This window comes from Salmo salar, chromosome 14 (assembly GCF_965601325.2).
Source record: "Salmo salar chromosome 14, fSalSal1, whole genome shotgun sequence".
Classification (NCBI taxonomy): domain Eukaryota; kingdom Metazoa; phylum Chordata; class Actinopteri; order Salmoniformes; family Salmonidae; genus Salmo; species Salmo salar.
Window position 1 is genome coordinate 78,980,001 of NC_138304.1, and position 24,979 is coordinate 79,004,979.

Genomic DNA, 24,979 nt, shown 5'->3' on the forward strand with positions numbered 1-24,979 from the left:
AGTATTGATGCTATTTAACCAGTGTGGTTGAGTATTGATGCTATTTAACCAGTGTGGTTGAGTATGGATGCTATTTAACCAGTGTGGTTGAATATTGGTGCTATTTAACCAGTGTGGTTGAGTATTGATGCTATTTAACCAGTGTGGTTGAGTATGGATGCTATTTAACCAGTGTGGTTGAGTATTGATGCTATTTAACCAGTGTGGTTGAGTATTGAAGCTATTTAACCAGTGTGGTTGAGTATTGATGCTATTTAACCAGTGTGGTTGAGTATGGATGCTATTTAACCAGTGTGGTTGAGTATGGATGCTATTTAACCAGTGGGGTTAAGTATGGATGCTATTTAACCAGTGTGGTTAAGTATGGATGCTATTTAACCAGTGTGGTTAAGTATGGATGCTATTTAACCAGTGTGGTTGAGTATTGATGCTATTTAACCAGTGTGGATGAGTATTGATGCTATTTAACCAGTGTGGTTGAGTATGGATGCTATTTAACCAGTGTGGTTGAGTATGGGTGCTATTTAACCAGTGTGGTTGAGTATGGGTGCTATTTAACCAGTGTGGTTGAGTATTGATGCTATTTAACCAGTGTGGTTGAGTATGGGTGCTATTTAACCAGTGTGGTTGAGTATTGAAGCTATTTAACCAGTGTGGTTGAGTATGGATGCTATTTAACCAGTGTGGTTGAGTATTGGTGCTATTTAACCAGTGTGGTTGAGTATGGATGCTATTTAACCAGTGTGGTTGAGTATGGATGCTATTTAACCAGTGTGGTTGAGTATGGATGCTATTTAACCAGTGTGGTTGAGTATTGATGCTATTTAACCAGTGTGGTTGAGTATGGATGCTATTTAACCAGTGTGGTTGAGTATTGATGCTATTTAACCAGTGTGGTTGAGTATTGATGCTATTTAACCAGTGTGGTTGAGTATGGATGCTATTTAACCAGTGTGGTTGAGTATGGATGCTATTTAACCAGTGTGGTTGAGTATTGGTGCTATTTAACCAGTGTGGTTGAGTATGGATGCTATTTAACCAGTGTGGTTGAGTATTGATTTTATAGAGGTTGAATATTGATGTGGATGTCAATCATATAAAGGTCAGTAATTTGTGCTATAGTCACAGTAAAAAACAAAAGCCAAAATAACATTATAGATTTCAGTATTTTTCTGAGGCGAATTCGATATTGGATTTCAGAATCTGATGAGAAGCATTTGAGTGAGAATACTCTCTCTCTCTTCCTCTGTCTATCACATTCTCATTCACTCTCTCACTCTCTCACTCTCTCACTCATTCTCTCACTCATTCTCTCACTCATTCTCTCACTCATTCTCTCCTTCACTCACTCACTCACTCACTCACTCACTCACTCACTCACAAGCACACACTCACTGGTGCTGTCATTTAACACAGTGATGTCAGAAGCCAGGGTGGTACCTCCTCCAGGGTTGTAAACCACCTTTCCTAGAAACGTGTCAGGCCAGACTGGAACACTGTGAATTATTGTGTACTTCCTCATCCCTTCCAGCCTCCACTGAGTTAGTACTGTAGATGACGTAGTGGCCCAGTCTGTGACATAGTGCCCTCCTCTGACTCCCTAGTGCCTCTACTCTGCTGCTCAGCTGATTGGTTGCATATAGAGCCACCATGTCTCCTACTGTGCCATCTTCAGCTGTGATTAACAGACATGGAGCCAGAGACAAGGGAAATGAGTAGAGCTCTGCTCTGTGGAATATTACCAACTTATCAGAGCTCTCCCTGTGTGTGTGTGTGTGTGTGTGTGTGTGTGTGTGTGTGTGTGTGTGTGTGTGTGTGTGTGTGTGTGTGTGTGTGTGTGTGTGTGTGTGTGTGTGTGTGTGTGTGTGTGTGTGTGTGTGTGTGTGTGCGCTCTCTTTTCTCTCTCCCCCTCTCTATCTCTGTACCTGCCTCCCAGTCCCAGTTGTCACTGAGGAAGGTCTACAGGTCTATTGATGCTCAGTACCCAGCACCTCACTAAGGTTGTTAAGTGCTGCTAAGCAACAGGAGGTTGATGGCACCTTAATTGCGGAGAACGGGCTTTTGGTAATGGCTGGCGCGGAATCAGTGGAATGGTATCCAAACATCAAACTCATGGTTTTGATGTGTTTGATGACATTCCATTAGCTCCGTTCCAGCCATTATTATGAGCCGTCCTCACCTCAGCAGCCTCCACTGATTTACACACAGTCCTCTCTGCCCCCCCCCCCCATGCCCCTCACCCCCCCTTCCACTCGTAATGAGGAAATACAGCATGTGGCCTTAGTCAGTAGTTAACCTTTCATCATACAATGACCTGACATAACATACAGGTTGTGTACCTTCTTTTCTTCTCTTGGTAACTAGTCTGATGCTGACAGGTTATAGTGTTATAAAGGTATTGGTATGATAAATCTTCTCTTGGTAACTAGTCTGATGCTGACAGGTTATAGTGTTATAAAGGTATTGGTATGATAAATCTTCTCTTGGTAACTAGTCTGATGCTGACAGGTTATAGTGTTATAAAGGTATTGGTATGATAAATCTTCTCTTGGTAACTAGTCTGATGCTGACAGGTTATAGTGTTATAAAGGTATTGGTATGATAAATCTTCTCTTGGTAACTAGTCTGATGCTGACAGGTTATAGTGTTATAAAGGTATTGGTATGATAAATCTTCTCTTGGTAACTAGTCTGATGCTGACAGGTTATAGTGTTATAAAGGTATTGGTATGATAAATCTTCTCTTGGTAACTAGTCTGATGCTGACAGGTTATAGTGTTATAAAGGTATTGGTATGATAAATCTTCTCTTGGTAACTAGTCTGATGCTGACAGGTTATAGTGTTATAAAGGTATTGGTATGATAAATCTTCTCTTGGTAACTAGTCTGATGCTGACAGGTTATAGTGTTATAAAGGTATTGGTATGATAAATCTTCTCTTGGTAACTAGTCTGATGCTGACAGGTTATAGTGTTATAAAGGTATTGGTATGATAAATCTTCTCTTGGTAACTAGTCTGATGCTGACAGGTTATAGTGTTATAAAGGTATTGGTATGATAATCTTCTCTTGGTAACTAGTCTGATGCTGACAGGTTATAGTGTTATAAAGGTATTGGTATGATAAATCTTCTCTTGGTAACTAGTCTGATGCTGACAGGTTATAGTGTTATAAAGGTATTGGTATGATAAATCTTCTCTTGGTAACTAGTCTGATGCTGACAGGTTATAGTGTTATAAAGGTATTGGTATGATAAATCTTCTCTTGGTAACTAGTCTGATGCTGACAGGTTATAGTGTTATAAAGGTATTGGTATGATAAATCTTCTCTTGGTAACTAGTCTGATGCTGACAGGTTATAGTGTTATAAAGGTATTGGTATGATAAATCTTCTCTTGGTAACTAGTCTGATGCTGACAGGTTGTAGTGTTATAAAGGTATTGGTATGATAAATCTTCTCTTGGTAACTAGTCTGATGCTGACAGGTTGTAGTGTTATAAAGGTATAGGTATGATAAATCTTCTCTTGGTAACTAGTCTGATGCTGACAGGTTATAGTGTTATAAAGGTATTGGTATGATAAATCTTCTCTTGGTAACTAGTCTGATGCTGACAGGTTATAGTGTTATAAAGGTATAGGTATGATAAATCTTCTCTTGGTAACTAGTCTGATGCTGACAGGTTATAGTGTTATAAAGGTATTGGTATGATAAATCTTCTCTTGGTAACTAGTCTGATGCTGACAGGTTGTAGTGTTATAAAGGTATTGGTATGATAAATCTCCACACTTTACACAACAGGCCCTCCTTACCCAACTGTCGTGGAAAACCAGCTTTTTGCTAGTGGTCTGTGGCCCCCTCTTGACTCTTGGGGCCCGGATCATTAGTCTCTGCCTGGCCCCTGACTTACCCCTGTCTTCTCCAGCTGGAGGGCTGTTCAGCTGGGAGGGAGCTCCACAAACCAGACAGCCCCAGAACAGATGCTGCACAGAAGGGAGGGAACTGCAGTGGAAAGGGTCGTAGTACAGCTCTCTTTCTCTCTATTTCTCCTAACTGCATGATAATCACAATACATAAACATTCACATGCTGAACTTATGCCAGAATATCAAATCAAGCTTTATTTATATAGCACATTTCAACGTAATTCGCTTCACAGGAAAAAACATAAATACAATGTAAATACAAAAACTGGAATATTTACTACACACTTAACATCAGAGGACAAAAAACAAAATAGTAACTATACAAATTGAAAGATTAAAAAGCACCCCAATGAAAAGCTGAGCTAAAAATGTGTTTTTTAAGATCTCTTATAAATATGTCCACAGTTTCGGCCCTCCCTCAGGTTCTCTTCCCAGCAATTCCAGAAGCTGGTGGCATAATAACTAAAGGCTGTCTCTCCATACCTCTTGGTCCTAGGCTTTGGGATAGTTAAAAGGCCAGTGCCAGAGGTCCTGAGGAACCTACTGGGTACATAACTTAAAAGCATGTCTGACATGTATCGGGGTGCATAATTGTGGACTGATTTAAAAACCAACAGAAGAATCTTAAAATGTATTCTAAAACTCACAGGCAGCCAGTGCAGAGACTTTAAAACCGGTGTAATGTGTCTGGTCTTGGTCAGTACCCGTGCTGCAGCATTCTGTATGTTTTGCAGTTGGCTTTCTGGGGTAGACAAGACAGGAGAGCATTACAGTAGTCAAGCCTGCTTGCAATAAAAGCATGGATAATTCTGTCTGTATCAGCCTGAGAGAGAAGCTGTGAATTTGGTTCAACTTAATTGTAAATAATACGTCATTCTTTTCCCAGAAGCTGGAATGTATAACAGGGAACATCTTTCACATACAGAAGCTGTATAGTAGATATTTGTGCTCACGCTGCACACACATGGTCTAATTCTACGCTACTGCCCGTTACCTCACACTTCTGGATGTTGTGAGTATCACTGCTCACATAGGGCTATTTATAGATCAGCTTTTTGCACAGTGACACACACACACACACACACACACACACACACACACACACACACACACACACACACACACACACACACACACACACACACAAGCGATGCCATTCCCTGCTGTGAACTGCAGGGGGAGCTGTGAGCACAGTGTTGATCAACTCTGGGGTTTATTAGACTATGCAAGCCATGAAGATCCACTGTACTGCAGCCCTTCCGTGTGTGTGTGCTCTCTTCTACTACTGTGGCTCTATTGTTTTCCAGCCTCTAGTGACACACCGTTTAGAATCACAGACACCACTTGTAGAGCACAGCATGCTCTAAACCTCCAGAGCAGTTCTTTCTGTGGCGACTGGTAGAGCTGATTTCACTGTTCCCACCACCATGTCTCTGGGGAGAACATCTACTGTGGTTGTGGTAGGCCAGTCTGCTTTTACAAGGCAAACTGCTGTACCAAACTACTGCCTCTTAATGAACAGGTCAGTAGGTGAGTGCTTACATTCGTCCTATTTCACACATGTTAATTGGACATTTTTCTTTTTTTTTACATATCTCACTCCCCTGAGACACCCTTGGATAGTGGGGTCAGAGCCAGGAATCAGCCATTATTGAAGGCAACCCAGGAGCAATTATGGTTAAGTGCCTTGCTCAAGGGCACATTGACAGATTTTTCACTAGTCGGCTCAGGGATTTGAAACGGCAAACATTTGGTTACTAGAACAACACACCTAACTAGGCTACCTGCCGCCCCAGAGATAGGCATGGATAGGATAGCATAACTAAATGAGTCCTCCCATCACATAGATAAACCATATAGGAGGCAACACAGAGCAAACGTAGTGACAACATCAACACATGTTGAGTAAACAACATGGACATGACACACCACATACACATTTTAGGAGAGGAACGCTTGAGAAGCAGGTGGTGAGCTGAGACCTAGCTGTTAGGCATTGTTGTGGTCTGCTGCTGGCTCACCCGATGAGGTGGGGTGGTCAGAGTGGACCTGGGGAATTAACTTCATGGATCAATAGCCTACTCGGAACCAGAAAAGGAGCAATGCTGAGGTGGGTCGGGGGCACAGAGCAGGGGAGGACTGGAGGCGCAGGACTGGACTTAATGGGCTAAATGTCACAGCTCTTAATGCAGCCACACCCACGGGCCAGGCTACCGCAACCCCCGGATCAGACTGCTATGTAAAGATCTGTAATATTCCAGTTCAGAGAAGGTTCTGTGGGAACATGTTTGGTTAGTAACGATGATGATAATGAATATCCAATCCAACCAGTGACTTTGTTGCAACAAGCCCCGAAACACCTTGTCATTCTGCATACTGTGGTGTGATAGGGGTGATTGGGCTCTTTTACAGCTTATTATTCATTATATTTCTATTTTCTAAAATAAATATATTGTTTAGGCTACAAAATAGTTCAATCGACAAATATGGATTTTTTTTTACAGCTGTTCTTCAAAACACACTTCAGATCACTAGAAGTACTTTTGCTGATTCAAATGGACATTTATCATTGCACATTTGTTAATATGTATATATTATTATTATATATTAGTATTTTTATTATTATACATTTTTATTGTTAGTATTGTTTTATTTCACTTTGTCCTGCATTGTTGGAGTTCAGAGCGCAATCATTTCACTGTACCCTGAAATTACATCTGCAACCCTGTACATGTGACTATAAAACTCTCGAATCTAAAGAAAAATGCATATTTCTGGTCTGCTGTAATTCTTCATATGCGTCATTAATGTCAGATGAGAGTCATTACGTCCATTAGGTTCTCCAGCCCTAGTTTTATAGATCCAACAGAGGCTGGATCAACAACATTGCATTGACTCCACAATAATGACCTAAACGACAGAGTGAAAAGAAGTCCACAAATATACAGAATACAAATATTCCAAAACATGCTTCTTGTATGCAACAAGACACTAAAGTAATAATGCAACAACAACAACAAAAAAACAGCAAAGGAATAGACTTTTTTGCCTAAATGCAAAACCTTATGTTTGGGGAGAATCCAACACAACACATCACTGAGTAATTGCCTCCTTATTTTCAAGCATGGTGGTGGCTGCATCATGTTATGGGTATGCTTGACTTCTGAGTTTTTCAGGATACAAATTAATGGGATGGAACTAAGCACAGGGAAAATCCTAGAGGAAAACCTGCTTCAGTCTATTTTACACCAGAGACTGGGAGAGGAATTCACCTTTAAGCAGGACAATAACCTACAACACAAGGCCAATTCTACCCTGGAGTTGCTTACCAAGAAGACAGTGAATGTTCCTGAGTGGCCAAGTTACAGTTGACTTAAATCTACTTGAAAATCTATGGCAAGAGCTTTAAAATAATAATGGGAAATATTGCACAATCCACGTGTGCAAAGCTCTTATTGACTTACCTAAGACTCAAAGCTGTAATCAGTGTTTCTAACATGTATTGACTCAGGGAGCTGAATACTTATACAATTACTTTATTTTAGTAATTTTAAAAAATGTGATTAATCTTCTTTTTTTTTAAATGAATCTTTCTTCCACTTTGACATTACAGAGTATTCTGTGTAGATTGTTGACAAAAATGGCTATTAAATTAATTTTAATCCCACTTTGTAACACAATACAATGTGAAGAAATCCAAGGGGTGTGAATACTTTTGCAAGGCACTGTATATCAAATGTTACATATGTTTTAAGGCATAATGCAATATTTAAAGTGCATAAATCAATATATTAAACATGACTACTTATTTTGTATGCATTATTAATATCAGTACCCCTTTAACACCAGTTACGCAACAGTTTTGAAAGATTCCTGCTTATTTTTAAGTATTTTTTATAAGTATGGTTGGATAAGAACAAGTCTATGTATTTAATGGCATTTGATGTGTCATTTTAATGTGACGGTTTCAAGGCTAGGGTTGTTAGGGAATAAGATTAATTCATTCAATATTTTATTTCAATGTAGTTCCTACTTGTAGTTCATACATCTCAGTACTGGTCTAGACGCTTTCATTTGGATGTAGTATTTCTATTTAAAGTGTTGGTTTACGTGTCAGGAGATAACACCTAACACAAGCCAAAAGGTACACTTGTTTTCCCCAACACTTGCAGAGTTCAAGTGTTTAATCACTGTCTTTAACCCGAGAGAAACCAGCAACAGCAGGGGGTGATTGGATGGAGAGGAATCCTGCAATCCTCTACCTTCTCAGAACAAAGACTAAAAGCTAACCCCTCACCAAAAAGTCATGCCATTACCTAGCCCAACACTAGTGCATACGGAAAGTACAAGAAATTCCCCACACAGGTACTCTAGATACTTCCTGTTTTCAGAAGAAAATGTCTGCACAGGCAGTAGCCATTTTGCTACACTTTCTTCACAACCTCTATTTCGCAGACAGTGATGAAGAGAACTATATCTGCTGTAAACTCAGCACAAAGGGAAACACAGGAGAAGCCTTCCTTTGGTAATAGATATTCGATGCAAGCTGCTCTTTGAAAATGGGGGTGATACTTAAATGAATAGAACATGAAAAATGAGTTTGGTGAAACACGCAACACGCTGTGCAGCCCACTGTGAGTTTCAAGAGTATCCTCACCATGTGAACATTACACTGAAGGCTCTTAAGACCAGGGGACATATCCACAAAGCATCTCAGACTACAAAATTGGTGTTAAGTGCTGAGAATAGAGACATTTTACTCCTACTCTTACGGGTAAAAATAAAAGCAATGCATGAAGCCTCTTTAGTCATAAGAGTCCCACCTAGTCGACAGATATTTAGGACACCTCATGAGCTGAGTTACCAACAGGTATCTTGATAATAGAGAATGTAGTCAGTGGTTCATGCGCTACATGCAATTGCTTTGGAGTTGTTGAAAGAACGTTTTAGAAAGTTCTATATGATCAATCCATATATAATCTAGACCTCATCTGAAAAGGATTTCACATGAGCCCTATTCCACATGATATGCCTACATGCTTATAACCACATAGGCTAATAAATAATCACATATTTTTTGATTATTTAATTAATTAACCTACATCTTTTATTTCATTTATCCCTTTGGAGTGCAATAACACCTTAAAAAAATCCTAAAGTAAAGACATCTAGTGACTATGATAACGTTGATTGTGTTCGATAAAATGGCAGACCTTTCAAACATTTTATGCAACATTATCAGCGAGTGATTTGATGCCAACGGTGTCAGAGCGATTTAGAGTTGTTAAACTCTGAATGTGTTGATATACTTAGTGTACAAAACATTAAGAACACCTTCCTAATATTGAGTTGCACCCCCTTTTACCCTCAAAACAGACTCAATTAGTCGGGGAATGGACTCTACTTGTGACCCGTATGGGTATGTCGCAAGTCATGACTTCACAGGAGAGCCGTTTGAACGTAAACAAAAAATTTTTTTTGCTAAATGTGTTTTTTGGCAGAAATGCCTTTTCAAACATGTGAGTTGCACCCCTTTTTTCCCTCAAAACAGCCTAAGTTCACTGAGGCATCGACTCTACAAGGTGTCGAAGTGTTCCACAGTCATGCTGACCCATGTTGACTCCAATGCTTCCCACAGTTGTGTCAAGTTGGCTGGATGTCCTTTGGGTGGTGGACCATTCTTGATACACTCAGGAAACTGTTGAGCATGTAAAAACCAGCAGCGTTGCAGTTCTTGACACAAACCGGTGTGCCTGGCACCTACTACCATACCCCGTTCAAAGGCACTTCAATATTTTGTCTTGCCCATTCACCCTCTGAATGTCACACATACACAATCTATGTCTCAATTGTCTCAAGGCTTAAAAATCATTATTTAACCTGTCTTCTACCCTTCATCTACACTGATTGAAGTGGATTTAACAAGTGACATCAATAAGGGATCATAGCTTTCACCTGGATTCACCTGGTCCGTCTATGTCATGGAAAGAACAGGTGTCCTTATTGTTTTGTACACTCAGGTTTTAACAGGATTCCTGGGACCTTTTCTGAGATGCTTTGTGGATACCAGCCCAGGAGTCTCTGGGAACTTTCTAGTCCTCAAAGTAACCAATATCGTCTAAACACAATCTCCAAACAATTGCTGTCAAGACCACATACAAACACACACCTCACCCCACCAAAAATGTGCTGCCACAACCTCATCTGCAGAACCACACACAAACACACCTACACACACACACACACACACACACACACACACACACACACACACACACACACACACACACACACACACACACACACACACACAGCACCAAACAACAATCACTGTCAAGACCACACTACCCCATTGACAGAACTCTTCACCAAACGATCTTTGTCAACAGTGGTTGGAGATGACAGCCCCTGAGGCACACACACCCTTCCATATAAAACACAAACACACACACCGTACACACAAAGTACACACACACACATCCCAAACAATCACTGTCAACGTTATGGTCCGGCTGATGTGGCTGTAGGAAATGACAGCTAAGTAGGGAAGGAGGGACAGAGTCCAGCTGTGAAGTGCCTTTGGCTACCGAGAGCTGTCAATCCCGCTGGCATCAGACAGAAAAGTGTGTCCACTGTCATCATTCTCCACACTAGATGCTATCATCACGCTGGCAGACAGATGAGACATAGAGGCCGAAATGGCACCCCGTTCCCTATATTGTGCACTACCTTAAACCAGGGCCGATAGGGAATAGGGTGTATTACACAATACAATGTAGGGAATAGGGTGTATTACACAATACAATGTAGGGAATAGGGTGTATTACACAATACAATGTAGGGAATAGGGTGTATTACACAATGCAATGTAGAGAATAGGGTGCCATTTCAGACGTAGCCAGAGAATCAGCTGGTGCTGTGTAGCTCCATCAGTCATACATATGGCACATCACCTCTCTCCTGCACAAATTAGCAGCATAGGGTCTAGAGAGATATGGCCAAGGTAAACACGTAATGATTTATATTTTCCCTGTGCTACAGACGGCTATATTGGGCCGCTAATACAGGACTAGTAAAGGCCCAGTGCACTACTTTTGCGAAGAAAAACATATTTTCAAGGGGATGCTGCAGCACCCCTACTTCCCGCAGCTATGCTGAGGTCAACTCCACATAGCTCTTAGAAACAAAGGTGCTATCTAGAACCTTAAAGGGTTCTTCATCTGTCCCCAGAAGAGAACCCTTTAAAGAAAATCAACAGTCTGAGTCACTGTCATTCAACTACACTAATAGAAAAAGGGTGCTTTAGCTGTCCACATAGGTGAACCACTTTCGGTTCCAGGTCGAACCCCTTTTGTTTGCCGGTAGAACCCTTTCAGTTCCAGGTAGAACCCTTTTGGGTTCCATGTTCTACTTGGAACCAAAAACCATTCTACCTGGAACCAAAAAGGGTTCTCCTATGGGAACAGCAAAAGCACCCTTATGGAACCCTTTTTTCTAAGAGTGTAGTTAATTGACAGTGAATCAGACTGTGCTGATAGTGTTGACAGTGCTTAACCCCTGTCTATTGCAGCGACTGTACACAGAACATGGTGGTCAGACTTGAATAGGTCCAGGAGTTGTTGTTATGGTAGAAAGACGTGGGCAGTGTTTGTATTGGAGGATCTAACTAGTCGTGACACACAACAGCAACACAGCGCTTCAAAGAGCTTATTCCTGGCTCCCATGAAAGCTATTGTTCTGAGAGCAATAAGAATGTCAGTGCACCTGTCCTACACTCAGGTGCACACACACACACACACACACACACACACACACACACACACACACACACACACACACACACACACACACACACACACACACACACACACACAAGGCAATGGGAGCTTTTCATCTCACACAGCGTCACCAGAGCTTTAAAGATATTGTTGCCTTGCATGATGTCAATCTATACACACCGTTTTCACATTTAGCTGTAATCCAGTAAGACATCAACAGCTTTTTCAATTTTGATTGAGCAGTGCCATGTTTCTTGCTCTGAATTAGAGGGAAATAAATATAAAAGGCCTGTTAGACTAATACATTTTGTGCCTTTTGAAGAGAGTGCTTTGTGACTAATGCTCTGTGTCCATGTCACGTTTCAGCAGTGTACCCCATTAACAATTCAAAGGCATGATTTAATCGTAGGACCGAAATCACTACAGAGAAAAGCTCTAGAACTGTTTCCCACCCCAGGATACATACGGGCCCTGGTGGATGTAGCGCAGTAACTAGAGAATAGGGTGTCATTTGGGACGAAGCCTGTAATAACATGTTACATCACAGCCTCTTTAGCAACCTGTGCTTATTCCATCACTGTACTGTATTCCCTGGACTGTACATGACAGACTCAGCAAGTCAGACCCCAGTTCTGCAAGACATGGGGTTTTTCACGTCTGGTTCTACTTTCTGCCCACCACAGGACTGTGTTAGCCTGTAAAACTAAAGCTTATTCTGTGCAGCTAATGCAAGGCCTTAGGTCTCTGGTAAACCAGTCATACGAGTGTGGTTCACCATCGGAACCACATCCATTAAAAAAGCACCCTTTGCCTATGCAGTCTTTCTTCACACACTGATGTACAGAGACAAGAAACGTCTTCACTTTCCGAGCAATTAGTCAGAGAAATTAGTGGAATCAACCCCCAAGCCAATGTGGACACAGTGGAAACGTGACTTAGACCTGCAAACAGAGCAGAATCACCACGACGACACAGCACGCAGCGTCTCCACGGCAACAACCAGGGTTCTAACACGGCTACAGCTGTTCTCATATGCGCTTATCTCACCTCAGCTTCTAAATCAGGACGATCACAAGCTATTTATAGATTACTAGCAGTTAGCAGTGTTGGTGACCATAGTGATGATGATGATGATGATGATGATGATGACTTTGTTTGAATATCAACTGTAGTTAAAGCAGTCAAGTTCAGGGAATAATTCTACAGTTTCTGATTTGTTTTTTTTACACACAATATCCAGAGCCAGATTCCTACAGTAAAGCCTTTGTTGTTCTCTCTCGAATGACTTCTCAAAATCAATTTGACAATATGACAGTTCTGTATCCAGAGTTGTGGGTATCAACTTTCTTTGTTCACCTATGTTGTGCATGCACACACACACACTGTACAAAAAAAAACATAAATCGAGTTGTTTCAACTAATTATTGTTAAGTGACTGGCCTTTTTTACTAAACTTTTCAAAGTGTTACATAAATCAAATAAAATCGTTTGGCCCAAACTTAGCTCCACCTAAGAAAATGTGGGCAAAAATTCTGTCAACTTAAAATGTGTTTGCTCAATTTGTCTCATATGTTAATTCAACCCCAAAACATGTTGACATGTTACCTAAAAAGGGCTGTGTAACTAGTTACACACAGTGCTTTTAACATACAGTGTTTTCAACGTACATATTTTACATTGTGCGTGTTAATTTATACAATAATTAGTATTCAACATGTTTTCCCCTGGGATTTGAACTCAAAACCTCTCGGTTTATGGCATCCCGACCTTCCTGCTACACCACCGTGTCTGTATCAGTTAACCTGTCAATGTGTTAAAACTTAATGTGACTATTCTCTCATCAATGATTTGATTGACTTATTTCAGCAATTGTAGGTTTTCTGTATAGCTGTCTAATGTTGCTGGGTCATATTACTTTGTTTAATGTTACTCCTTAATCACTATTAAACATAAAATAGTTTTTATTGAGATTTACTTTGAAGTGCAAAGCACAATACCAATGAAATCAGGCATTGACACAGACATGGTGGTGTGGCAGGAAGAATGGAATACTACACTCAAGATATTGTGAGTTCAAATCCCAGGTGAGAACGTCTGTGTGTAACTAGTTCCACAGCATTTTTGTTGCTAGTAAAATGCCAAAATAATCATTTCTATTTGAATAAACATATGAGACAAATTGAGCAAACACATAATTTAAGTTGACCTACCTTTTCTCATGTTGGAGCTAAGTTTGGGCCAACTAAGTTTGGGCTAAGTTTGAGCCAACTAAACAAAGAAAAGTCTGTGCACACACACACACACACACTGAGAGGTTCCCAAGGTTCATTCTGCCCTTCTGATGTCTATCCAGCCGGCACTAACACCTACAGCCAACATTATCAGCCTTGTGTACATAACATTCACCATTTGTGTTTAGGTTGTTTTTTAACCCCTCACATGGCAAGCCGTTAGTGTCAAGTCAAGTGACTCATCCTACTGCTGTCACGGCTGTCCAAAGGATCGGACTATAGTGCAGCGTGGTTGTAGTTCCACATTTTATTAAATCCGTGAAACTTTTGCAATACATAAATAACTGAATTTACAAAAACAACAAACCGTGACGCAGAGAGAAACAAACACTACTCAAAAGATAATCACCCACAAAACCCAGGAAGAAAAACCCCTACTTAAATATGATCTCCAATCAGAGGTAACGAGGACCAGCTGCCTCCAATTGGAGATCAACCCAAAAAACAACAACATAGAAATAGAAAAACTAGAACTTAAACATAGAAATACAAAACAAATTAAAAACACAAAACACCCCCTGTCACGCCCTGACCTACTCTACTATAGAAAATGACATCTTACTAGGGTCAGGACGTGACAACTGCTGAATGTTTTGATGGAAAAACAAATAGTTTGTTTCTTTATCTGAATTTGGAACGTGTCTCTTACAGTGTAATAACCTCTGTATAATTGCATTTCCATAACAATCATGTAGATAGGCTATAGCAAGATTTATTAATTGGAGAATATTTTTAACATGTTCGTATTATTCAAACATAACAGGCAACTAACCCCTTCTCCATCTGTTGAAACCAGAAAAGCATGAGCCATGGGCTGAGTATGAGCCAGGTCAGGTGAACTCATTATAACTCGAGCCATCAATACACTCTACAGCCATACATAGCCATGGGCTGATCCATTGATTAAACACTTAGTACAATAATAAACGTATAGGCTATACATGTAATCTCACTGTACTGGCTGTGGTCCTTTACCACATTACAGATGGTAAAAAAAAATAGTTTTACAAAAGAAAAGGATGTTGTGTTCATACTGTTGATCTCTGTTTTCATGAGGCACAGTCCTCCTCTTATCATTTACTTTCCTATGGGGTGTCTCAGTCTGCACCTAAGGCAGGGGTGTCAAACAAACGGCCCGCGGGCCGGATCCAGCCCATGAGGGGTTCCAATCAGGCCCGAGGCTGGTTAGAGTAAAAACAAAATAAACAAATTTAACATGCTTTAGAATGACTAAAACCGTTACCTATGCACAATCATTATCATTACCTAGGCCTATGTGATTGCATGCCTTGCTTGTGCGCATGTGAGTGCTTGTAGGCTATGTTACCTTCACTTTCCACGCCTCCACAAGGTGGAATGCATCCCCAGAAATATTTTCTACTTCTCCTGGATTGTAGGAAAACATACTGTACTTTCTGAAAGGCTCATGGGTTATGACATACTTTATAATGAATCAGTAAGTGGAGCTGCTTTCTGTAACCTCTGCACAGCAGGCTGTGTTGCGTGTCTTTGAACAGGTTTCACTGGACCTTTAACGTGATATAACAGATGGCTAGAACATTCTGATGGAAAAACAAATAGTTAGTCAAAACTGCTACATTGTCGCTTACATCCGTATAAACTCTTTCTTTATGGAACGTTTCTCTTACAGTGTAAGTACCATGTAAAAACAATTGTATATAATTAGAGTTTCCATACCTACCTATCTAGATACACTCTAAAACCAAGTGTTAAGAATCTGAACACATAACTAAATACTTTTCTGTAACATTTTTTAAACGCATCAAGGCATTTAGAATTTCAACGAAAACGCGTCACAGTGTTTAGATTGTAAACACCAGAACATATTTATTCATTGTGACACTTTTTAAACACATGCACATGTTTATACAACACTTAACACTGTGTTGTTTTAACAGGGTGTAAAGCAGTATTTACATATTTCCCAGCATGTCTTTTGTGTGGAATGTGCGAGATACCCACCCATGACTGTGTTTATTTGTGACACAGACATGATTGTTGCATTCAATAAATTATATTTCTGAAGCCTTCTTCAAGTGACTGTCTAATTGAATGTATTTCAATTAAAAATAAACCCTTTATTACCACATATTATATATTTAATGAGGCCTTTAGTTATGGCCTAGTTATCCTCGACATTACGGTCTAAAATCCTGGCTCATGGGCCACATCAGACCTGCAAGTCACAATATGCTGGTTTGTGAAGTGATTAGAGAGAGGATATCCAACAATTTGAATATGTTATAATCCACAACTTGTACTCAGAGTGACTGCTATCGTGAAGGACTTAACAAACTAGACTACCTAAACAATCTAAACTGGAACAACCATCTCAGTAACAGGTACAATATGTCCAACCCCTTAAAGATTTGATTAGTTTAGAAAAATGTAAGTGATTTATCTTTGTATAGTATACAATCAATGAATCAATCAATGTGCATGAGGAAACAGATACAGTATTAAAATAAACTATTCTAAATATCAATCTGTGTCACGCTCTGACCTGAGAGAGACGTTTTTCTCTGTTTGGTTAGGTCAGGGTGTGACATGGGGTGGGTATTCTATGTGTTGTATGTCTATGTTGTTTTTTTACTTTGATTGGCCGAGTATGGTTTCCAATCAGAGGCAGCTGTCATTCGTTGTCTCTGATTGGGAATCATACTTAGGCAGCCTTTTTCCCCTCCTTCAGTTGTGGGTAATTATATTCTTTCTCTGAGGGTTTTGTGGGTAATTATATTCTTTCTGTGAGTGTTTTGTGGGTAATTATATTCTTTCTGTGAGTGTTTTGTGGGTAATTATATTCTTTCTGTGAGGGTTTTGTGGGTAATTATATTCTTTCTGTGAGTGTTTTGTGGGTAATTATATTCTTTCTGTGAGGGTTTTGTGGGTAATTATATTCTTTCTGTGAGTGTTTTGTGTGCGCCTCAGTTGCGTCACGTTCGTTTCTGTTTTACCTGTTTCTTGTTTTGTTCGGTTTCACTAAATAAAGTATGTGGAATTACCGGCACGCTGGCCTTGGCTGATCTATGACACGGAGTTTGAGGACAGTGAACGTGACAGAATTACCCACCACAAGAAGACCAAGCAGCGTGCGCTTACTGGGAGGACGAGCTGGCCCGGGGAGAATCAACATTGACGGAAGCACGAGAGGCACCCCCCCAAAAAATTGGGGGGGGGGGCACACGGGGAGATTGGCAGAGTCAGGGTGGAGACCTGAGCCAACTCCCCGTGCTTACCGGGGGGAGAGTAGGACTGGTCAGGCACCATGTTATGTGGTGATTCACACGGTGTCGCCAGTTCGCATTCCCAGCCGGTGCGCTCTGTGCCTGCACCCCGCAGTTGCCGTGCTAGAGTTGGCATCCAGCCAGGAAGGATTGTGTCAGCTCAGCGCTCCTGGTCTCCAGTACGCCTCCTCGGTCCAGGATATCCTGCGCTAGCTCTACCCACTGTGTCGCCAGTGCGCCTGCACAGCCCAGTTCGTCCTGTGCCCGCGCCCCGCACTTGCCGAGCTAAAGTAAGCATCCAGCCAGGACGGGTTGTGCCAGCCCTAAGCTCCAGACCTCCAGTGCGCCTCCAGGGCCCAGTGTATCCTGCGCCAGTTCTATGTACTGTGTTGCCAGTGCGCCTGCACAGCCCAGTTCGTCCTGTGCCCGCGCCCCGCACTTGCCGGGCTAAAGTAAGCATACAGCCAGGACGGGTTGTGCCGGCCCTGAGCTCCAGACCTCCAGTGCGCCTCCACGGCCCAGTATATCCTGTGCCCGCTCTGCGCACCCAGTCTCCAGTGTGTCACCCCAGTCCGGTGAGACCTGTTCCAGCTCCGCGTAAGAAGCCTCCAGTGATGATCCATGGTCCGAAGCCTCCAGTGATGATCCATGGAACGAAGCCTCCAGTGATGATCCATGGCCCGGAGCCTGTAGTGATGATCCATGGCACGAAGCCTCCAGTGATAATCCATGGCCCGAAGCCTCCAGTGATAATCCATGGCAAGAAGCCTGTAGGGAAGATCCATGGCCCGGAGCCTGTAGGGATGATCCATGGAATGAAGCCTCCAGTGATAATCCATGGCCCGGAGCCTCCAGTGATGATCCATGGCGCGGAGCCTGCAGTCACGCCTTGACCTGAGAGAGACGTTTTTCTCTGTTTGGATAGGTCAGGGTGTGACATGGCGTGGGCATTCTATGTGTTGTATGTCTATGTTTTTTTTTTCTTTGATTGGCCGAGTATGGTTTCCAATCAGAGGCAGCTGTCATTCATTGTCTCTGATTGGGAATCATACTTAGGCAGCCTTTTTTCCCTCCTTCAGTTGTGGGTAATTATATTCTTTCTGTGAGTATTGACTGGGTAATTATATTCTTTCTGTGAGGGTTTTGTGGGTAATTATATTCTTTCTGTGAGTGTTTTGTGTGCGCCTCAGTTGCGTCACGTTCGTTTCTGTTTTACCTGTTTCTTGTTTTGTTCGGTTTCACTAAATAAAGTATGTGGAATTACCGGCACGCTGGCCTTGGCTGATCTATGACACGGAGTTTGAGGACAGTGAACGTGACAATCTGCAAAAAAGCATGTTGGGAAATATGATGAGGCCCATCCCACATCTTTGAAGTCAGCACAGTCAAGTAACAACAACACCATGAGATTGAAAGATTTCTTGAATTAAATGTCCTGTTCAGTTGTGCTGAAATGTAGGTAAGGTGACATACATTCCTAACACTGATCTGAATAAAAGGCATGGAAAGTCACGTCTATGTATAATGACCAAATGCAGTCTAAACAGGACTATGAGAAAGTAAACACTAGTGTTTAAAATCTGAACACTTAGGAGATATAGGTGTTCTCCTGGTTGGAAGTTGACTGGAAAAAGTTGACTGTCATATTTAATCTTGCATTGTAAATGCCTGTGTTAAAATGAGAACACCTATTGGCAAATCTAAATGCCTAATGTTTAAGTTTAAACACTGACGTTTAGGTTATAAATGTGTCACGTTTCATATTTCATATGTCCACATCATTAAGGAATTATCATGGTCCACACATGATTAAAAAAAAGTTATATAGCTGCACCATTGAGAGCATCACGACTGGCTGCATCAACACATGGTATGGCAAATGCTCGGCATCCGACAGCAAGGTGCTACAGAGGGTAGTGCGTACGGCCGAGCTCCCTGCCACCCAGGACCTCTATACCAGGCGGTGTCAGACGAAGGCCCTACACATGTTCTACAACTCCAGCCACCCAACTCTCTGCTACCACACAGCAAGCGGTACCGATGCACCAAGTCTGGAACCGACGGGAGCCTGAACAGCTTCTACCCCCAAGCCATAGACTGCTAAATAGGTAGTTAAATAGTTAACCAATAGGTACTTGGAATATCTGCACGGACCCTTTTTGCACTAACTCTTTGATTCATCACATACGCTGCTGTTGCTGTTTATTATCTATCCTGTTGCCTAGTCACTTTCCCTACCTACATGTACATATCTACCTCAATCACCACGCACCCCTGCACATGGACTCGGTACTGGTACCCCGTGAATATAGCCAAATTATGGTTACTCATTGTGTATTTATTCCTTGTGTTAATGTCTATTTTTCTATTATTTCTAGTTCTTTTTCTGTCTGCATTGCTGGGAAGGGCCCGTAATTAAGCATTTCAATGTTAATCAACACCTGTTGTTTACAATGTATGTGAAAAATACAATTTGATATGATGGTTATACAGTGTAGGCTGTAGCAAGATTGGAATAATATCTGATTCGTGGGAGAATGTATGTTTAAACATGTTTGTATTATTCAAACATAACAGGCACCTAACCCCTTCACCATCTGTTGAAACCAGAAAAGCATATATGAGCCAGGGCAGGTAAACTCATTATAACTCAAGCAGAGACAATCTACAGCCAAACATAAACGATGATAACCAGGTGATAATGCCAGGAGCTGTTCTTTCAGGGCTACAGCACTAATAGCTCATGGGAAAGCGCAGTCTCAATATGTCACTGCTGAAAACAGTGGTATTAAATCCACTACTGTAGGCTATAATTCAATTGTGATTTTGAATATGTATCCTAAATTATATAAGCTGACAAACAAACAACGGAAATATGACCAAACTCTAAAGGGATCGTTTCACATTCAAATGGACAAATAAACAAATAGACCTGAACAGTCCATTATACATGCAGCAACAACTCTAAAAGCACATTCAAATGCATGCACTTTTAGTGTTGTTAGCTGCTGTAACCTACAAAATACAATGGAAGCGTACTTGCGTCATTTTCACTCTCCAGTAGTCATTTAAGTGTTGCTAGTCACATCTGAAGACATGCTTAGTGCATTAGTTTCCTTTGCACCGTTATGTGCCGTGTTGAATAATATAATATGTTGAGGGTGTCCATAATGTAGAAGGTGTCCCCCCCACCTCTCTGCTTCAGAGGGGATGGGTTAAATGGCCCTTTCCCTAATGTAGGCCTAAAGCCCACCCACTCTGATCTTTGATAAAGTTTAATCAGATGTTGCTTGGGGGAAATTACTATTGGTTGTTATCTCCAAAACAGAAACGTTTCAGGAATTGGAAAAAAATATGTATATTTTTCCATTAACGAAAATACAATTATGAAACTTCAGATGCTATTTTGAAAATATGTTCTTGGTCCTAGAGTCATGAAATGTTCAGAGTACATTGAGGGGAGTTACTCCTTTCAATAAATGTTTTTACAAAATGTACTTGCGAGGTTTTCATCAGACAGCAACGTATTTCAAAAACAAATATTAAAACATTCACTCTTAATTTTCGAGTAATGTAGGCCTAAAAAGGGTTAATGTCTTCGTGTTATTAAACTTGTTACGGGTCCCTATGTTACCCAGGCCTGATCGACAGGTTAAATATGTCTATTCTGACATAAATAAATGTATCTTTATGGCCATGAAGTCATGTAGGCCTACCAGTTTACTAAATGTGTGCCTTTAGTAAAGAAACATTGCGTGCAAAGCTGTGGGCCTACTCTCAGTGTAGAAACAATGTTCTCTAATCGACTGCCGGTATTTTCATGGTCCTTCACAAAGACCATTATGATTTTATCTTGTTTTATAGAAATGCTGATTCACCCTAAAAACGATTGTTTGCTTAAAGATATTTCCATATTATGGCGGAGATCAAATCCAGCTAGACATTTCACTGTAACGTTGGCAATACCACTTCAATCAAGAAACTAGCATGTTCATTGAGGCCCTAAGCTAAATAAAGGCCATGCAAATGCCGACATTAAAGGCACCAGGCTACTCTGAATATGTGCTAAAGTTGTACTATAGCCTATAGTACGCCTGTTGACTCCGTTGGTATTTTCTACAGGTAGATCCTATAGCATATATACTGTACATCTGTTTTTGTATGTTTTCTTCTATCAAAGTGGATATACCTCAGGATACGATTCGTTGGAGGACAAGGACCTGATCGTTTGGCCGAGAAAGAGATATTATGGGCGTTTTATTCGGCCTGCTCGTGTATGGCCAGCTGCAGATCATCCCTCATGATGTGGTTGTTGGCAGCGCAGCTCACAGGAGCTAGAGGAGCTGTCCTTTCAGCACCACGTGCAGCGCAGCTCATGTTCAAGCTGCAGCAACAGCTGATGGAACGAACTTCAGTTAAGGTTACATGCACACAATCCTAACCGCGGGAAGATGTTGGGGGGGGGGGGGGGGGGACTAGTATAGGCCCAGCGCACTACTTTTGTGAAATAACTGTTTTATTATTTTTTAAATAAAATCATTTGTATTCATTTAATTTTTTTCAAGGGGTGCTGCAGCACCCTCAGCACCCCTACTTCCCCGTCAATGCACACAATATGCGATTATTATGGCTAGTCAGGTTAATATAATAGTTTGTTTAAACACATCTGAAAGCAGGCTACTGATGAGACATTTGATAATTGCAGAACATCACAAACAATATAAACGTTCTACCACAGTGACCATGTTATTTTTGCAAAGACTATTTGATTCTGAGTTCAGACATATAATGTTTGTATGTGAAAACTACTTATGAGATGAATACTTTTCCGAACTCACTTAACTCACTTAATAGTACTGGCACATGTGCAGATCAAATTGACCGCTGGGACGTCGATGAAGGTGTTTACATATCCTAATAATTCGAAAGATTGCTCAGAAAACCCGGTGTTTTAATCGGTGGATGCTTACTTCGATTATGACCTTACACTGATTAAGATAAGCAGAGTAAGGTGTTTACATGACTAATGCAATACTCGGCCTTCTGCCATAATCCGTTTAATGTCGAGTGTTTGGTGTGAATGTAAACATACTGATACCTCCACCGTTTTGTAGATAGTGTTGACGTGTTATCAATCATCAATAACCTACCACTTGCATGATCTGCCATTAAATCATGGATTCAAACATGTTGTCTACAGGGGTAAGCAATGCAGATGCAGCAACAGTCGTGCAGTTGACATTTTTTATATATGTAGACTTCATCATTATTTGGTTTCCAAAAATGTGTTCAAGCCTATCTCAGTGGCGTGGTAGGCCACTCCTACTTTGATGGTGCATTGTGGTACTCGGGGGAATGGTTACATACATAGTAGCCTAGAGGACTGCTTTTCGTGTAGGCTATTGATCTTTTCTCATGAACCTGATGAGCTGCTGAAATCTATAATGGAAATGGTCCCTTTATCTAGATAGACAGACGCATTACGTTGTTGCTACTGATTGTAGTGACGCCTTTTTTCTGATCTATGAAGTTGGTGTGCAGAAACATTGTACACAGGTGGCATTTTACTGTTATTGCGTCATCATCTTGTTTCGCCTGTTAACATACCGGAGTTATTTAGCTAAAACTACATTTTACCTACTTTTCTAAAACAATTTATGTTGCATAATGAACACGGTTTTAAGGGTTAATACCGGGTAGTGGGTATAGACTACCTGTTGCTGGACTAAGTTTAGTGAAACACATGTCTGCATAATGCTGTGTTGACTTTAATTGATTGTGCTATATAGTGTTGTAAGTGATATAGTAACTATTTAAATTGTAGCCTACTAACCACCTAACATCCACGGCCCATGACTGTGATTAGGCTATAGTTTACACTTTAAATCTCCGCATGAATGACATTATATTGACACAGTGGTGGTGCGTAATGCTGTTACGCAATTCAATTTCCATGGACTGTAGACTGCAGACTCACCTATGGTGGTGATGACTGTGATGGCAAAGTAAAAAGATCCCGCAAATTTCCACTGAACTCCGGCCCTGTGGGGCTCGGCCTCCATAATAATGGTCTCCAGTTTGCGGTAGTCGTCCTCGCTAATGTTATATTTCCCTTGGAGACGCTTCTCCTCTGCCTCCAGCTGTTCTTTCTCCCGCATCTCGAAGTCTGACTCCAGGGCATCGAACACCGCGGCCCCGACCAGCAGGTACGTGAACGTGCAGATGATCAGGGACAAGGTCCGCACGTTCTGCCGCTTCATGACCACCAGGAACCGGCGAGTGAGGGGCTCATGTCCCCTCCGATCCCCCGGGAAGGCTGCGCAGCAATCGGGAAAGCGTTGGCAGCGGATGAAAGAGGAGGGACAGACTGGCGCGTGTTGGTGACGGTGGACAGAAGAGCAGTAGTGGAAACTGCTATGTGTGTGATCCCTGTAACAGGTCCCCAAATCCTGCTCCGGGTTCGCAGAGAGACACAGGAGACTGCTCGATCGCCGGGACCACGAGCCCTGCAGCCTAGACACTCTGCGCAAAACCTGCCCAAACCAAGTCCTCCAAGCGCGTAGTGCCATCAACAAGCAGCTGCTAGATTCCTCTGTTGTCTTCTTATCGAAAAGTCAACGTTTTTTTTAACGAATTCAAATAAAGGCAAAATAATGTTCGATTATTTTTGTTGTGAATCTGTAAATGCTTGATGCGGTATTCTCAGGTTGTGCATGCATTCCTGGAAGATTTATAGAGAAATTAACCGATCAAAGAGGTTGGATGCGGGTGAAGCATAGGCTAATTTCGCATTTGCTCCCAGTAAGTTTCAGTGAGCAGCAACCTGTTCATCTCGCCACCTCATCTTAAGTGTCAGACTATTTTTAACAACGAACCATCCCCACATTTGTACATAATCTATTGACTGTGTGGATTCCAGAAATACAGCTCAGAAATATAAGACATCGCCAGAAGTAATTTCCATTTGATTCACAATGTGTTGTGCTGAGTCCTCGATAAGACAGAGGGATACACGAGGAGAGGAACACAGCGCAGGATCCGGGAGAGAAAAAAGTCTACTCACTCACTTGATTCGCGCTCTGGGGATCTTAACCCAGGCAATACTCAACGAAGATCTAACAATGTGCACAGCGTAATTCCTGTCCATTGCGAAATTATTTACAACTGATTCCTTTCCTCATATCGGATCATATTGCCATGATTTATGGTAAAGATAAAACTATCCCAAAACGGTGACTGGAAGAGCCACTCGTCATCAATAAATCTACATTAACTACAGGTTTCATTTCAAATGTTCCCTTCTTAGAATAGTGCCGTGGGGTTCTGCCTCAGGACAAAACGTGCATTGTCACTGTATAAGCTACTCTAGCAACCCGGAGCAGGCAAACCCGAAATACCGGTATAGCCTCAGCTGCGCGCATCAAGTGCTCTCCAGGCCCGAGCTGATTTCTCCGCGGGCTTCTAATCAACTGGAGTTAAATTATGAAAAGGTTCGGGTTTTCCTCGTTCGTAGAAGTTACTCGAGGCCATCAATTAACGCTAGAGAGAGAGAGAAGCACTTTGATGATGAAGCCGAACACTGCGTGTCATCACAGACTACGGATGCTGAGTGTGTGGAATCTCCTGTCAGAAGTGTGGCAGGCTAGACCATTTAAGAGACCGTTGAGATCTGATTCTCCATCTATTTTATTTTAGGACATTCTATTTTTAGACATTCTAATTGTTGAACATGTTTACTCAAAGCC

The 24,979-nt window shown here is 41.4% G+C and overlaps 1 protein-coding gene across 1 annotated transcript in view; it reads right to left on the reverse strand.

The window, feature by feature from the left end:
* Positions 1–24,546, reverse strand: part of LOC106570237 (potassium channel subfamily K member 9) — a 40,766-nt gene extending 16,220 nt beyond the window's left edge. The window contains exon 1 of the mRNA XM_014142335.3: positions 23,212–24,546. Within this exon, the coding sequence (XP_013997810.2) occupies positions 23,212–23,803 (592 nt within the window). The 5' untranslated portion in view covers positions 23,804–24,546. The remainder of the gene's footprint in view (positions 1–23,211) is intronic.
* Positions 24,547–24,979: the final 433 nt, after the last annotated feature.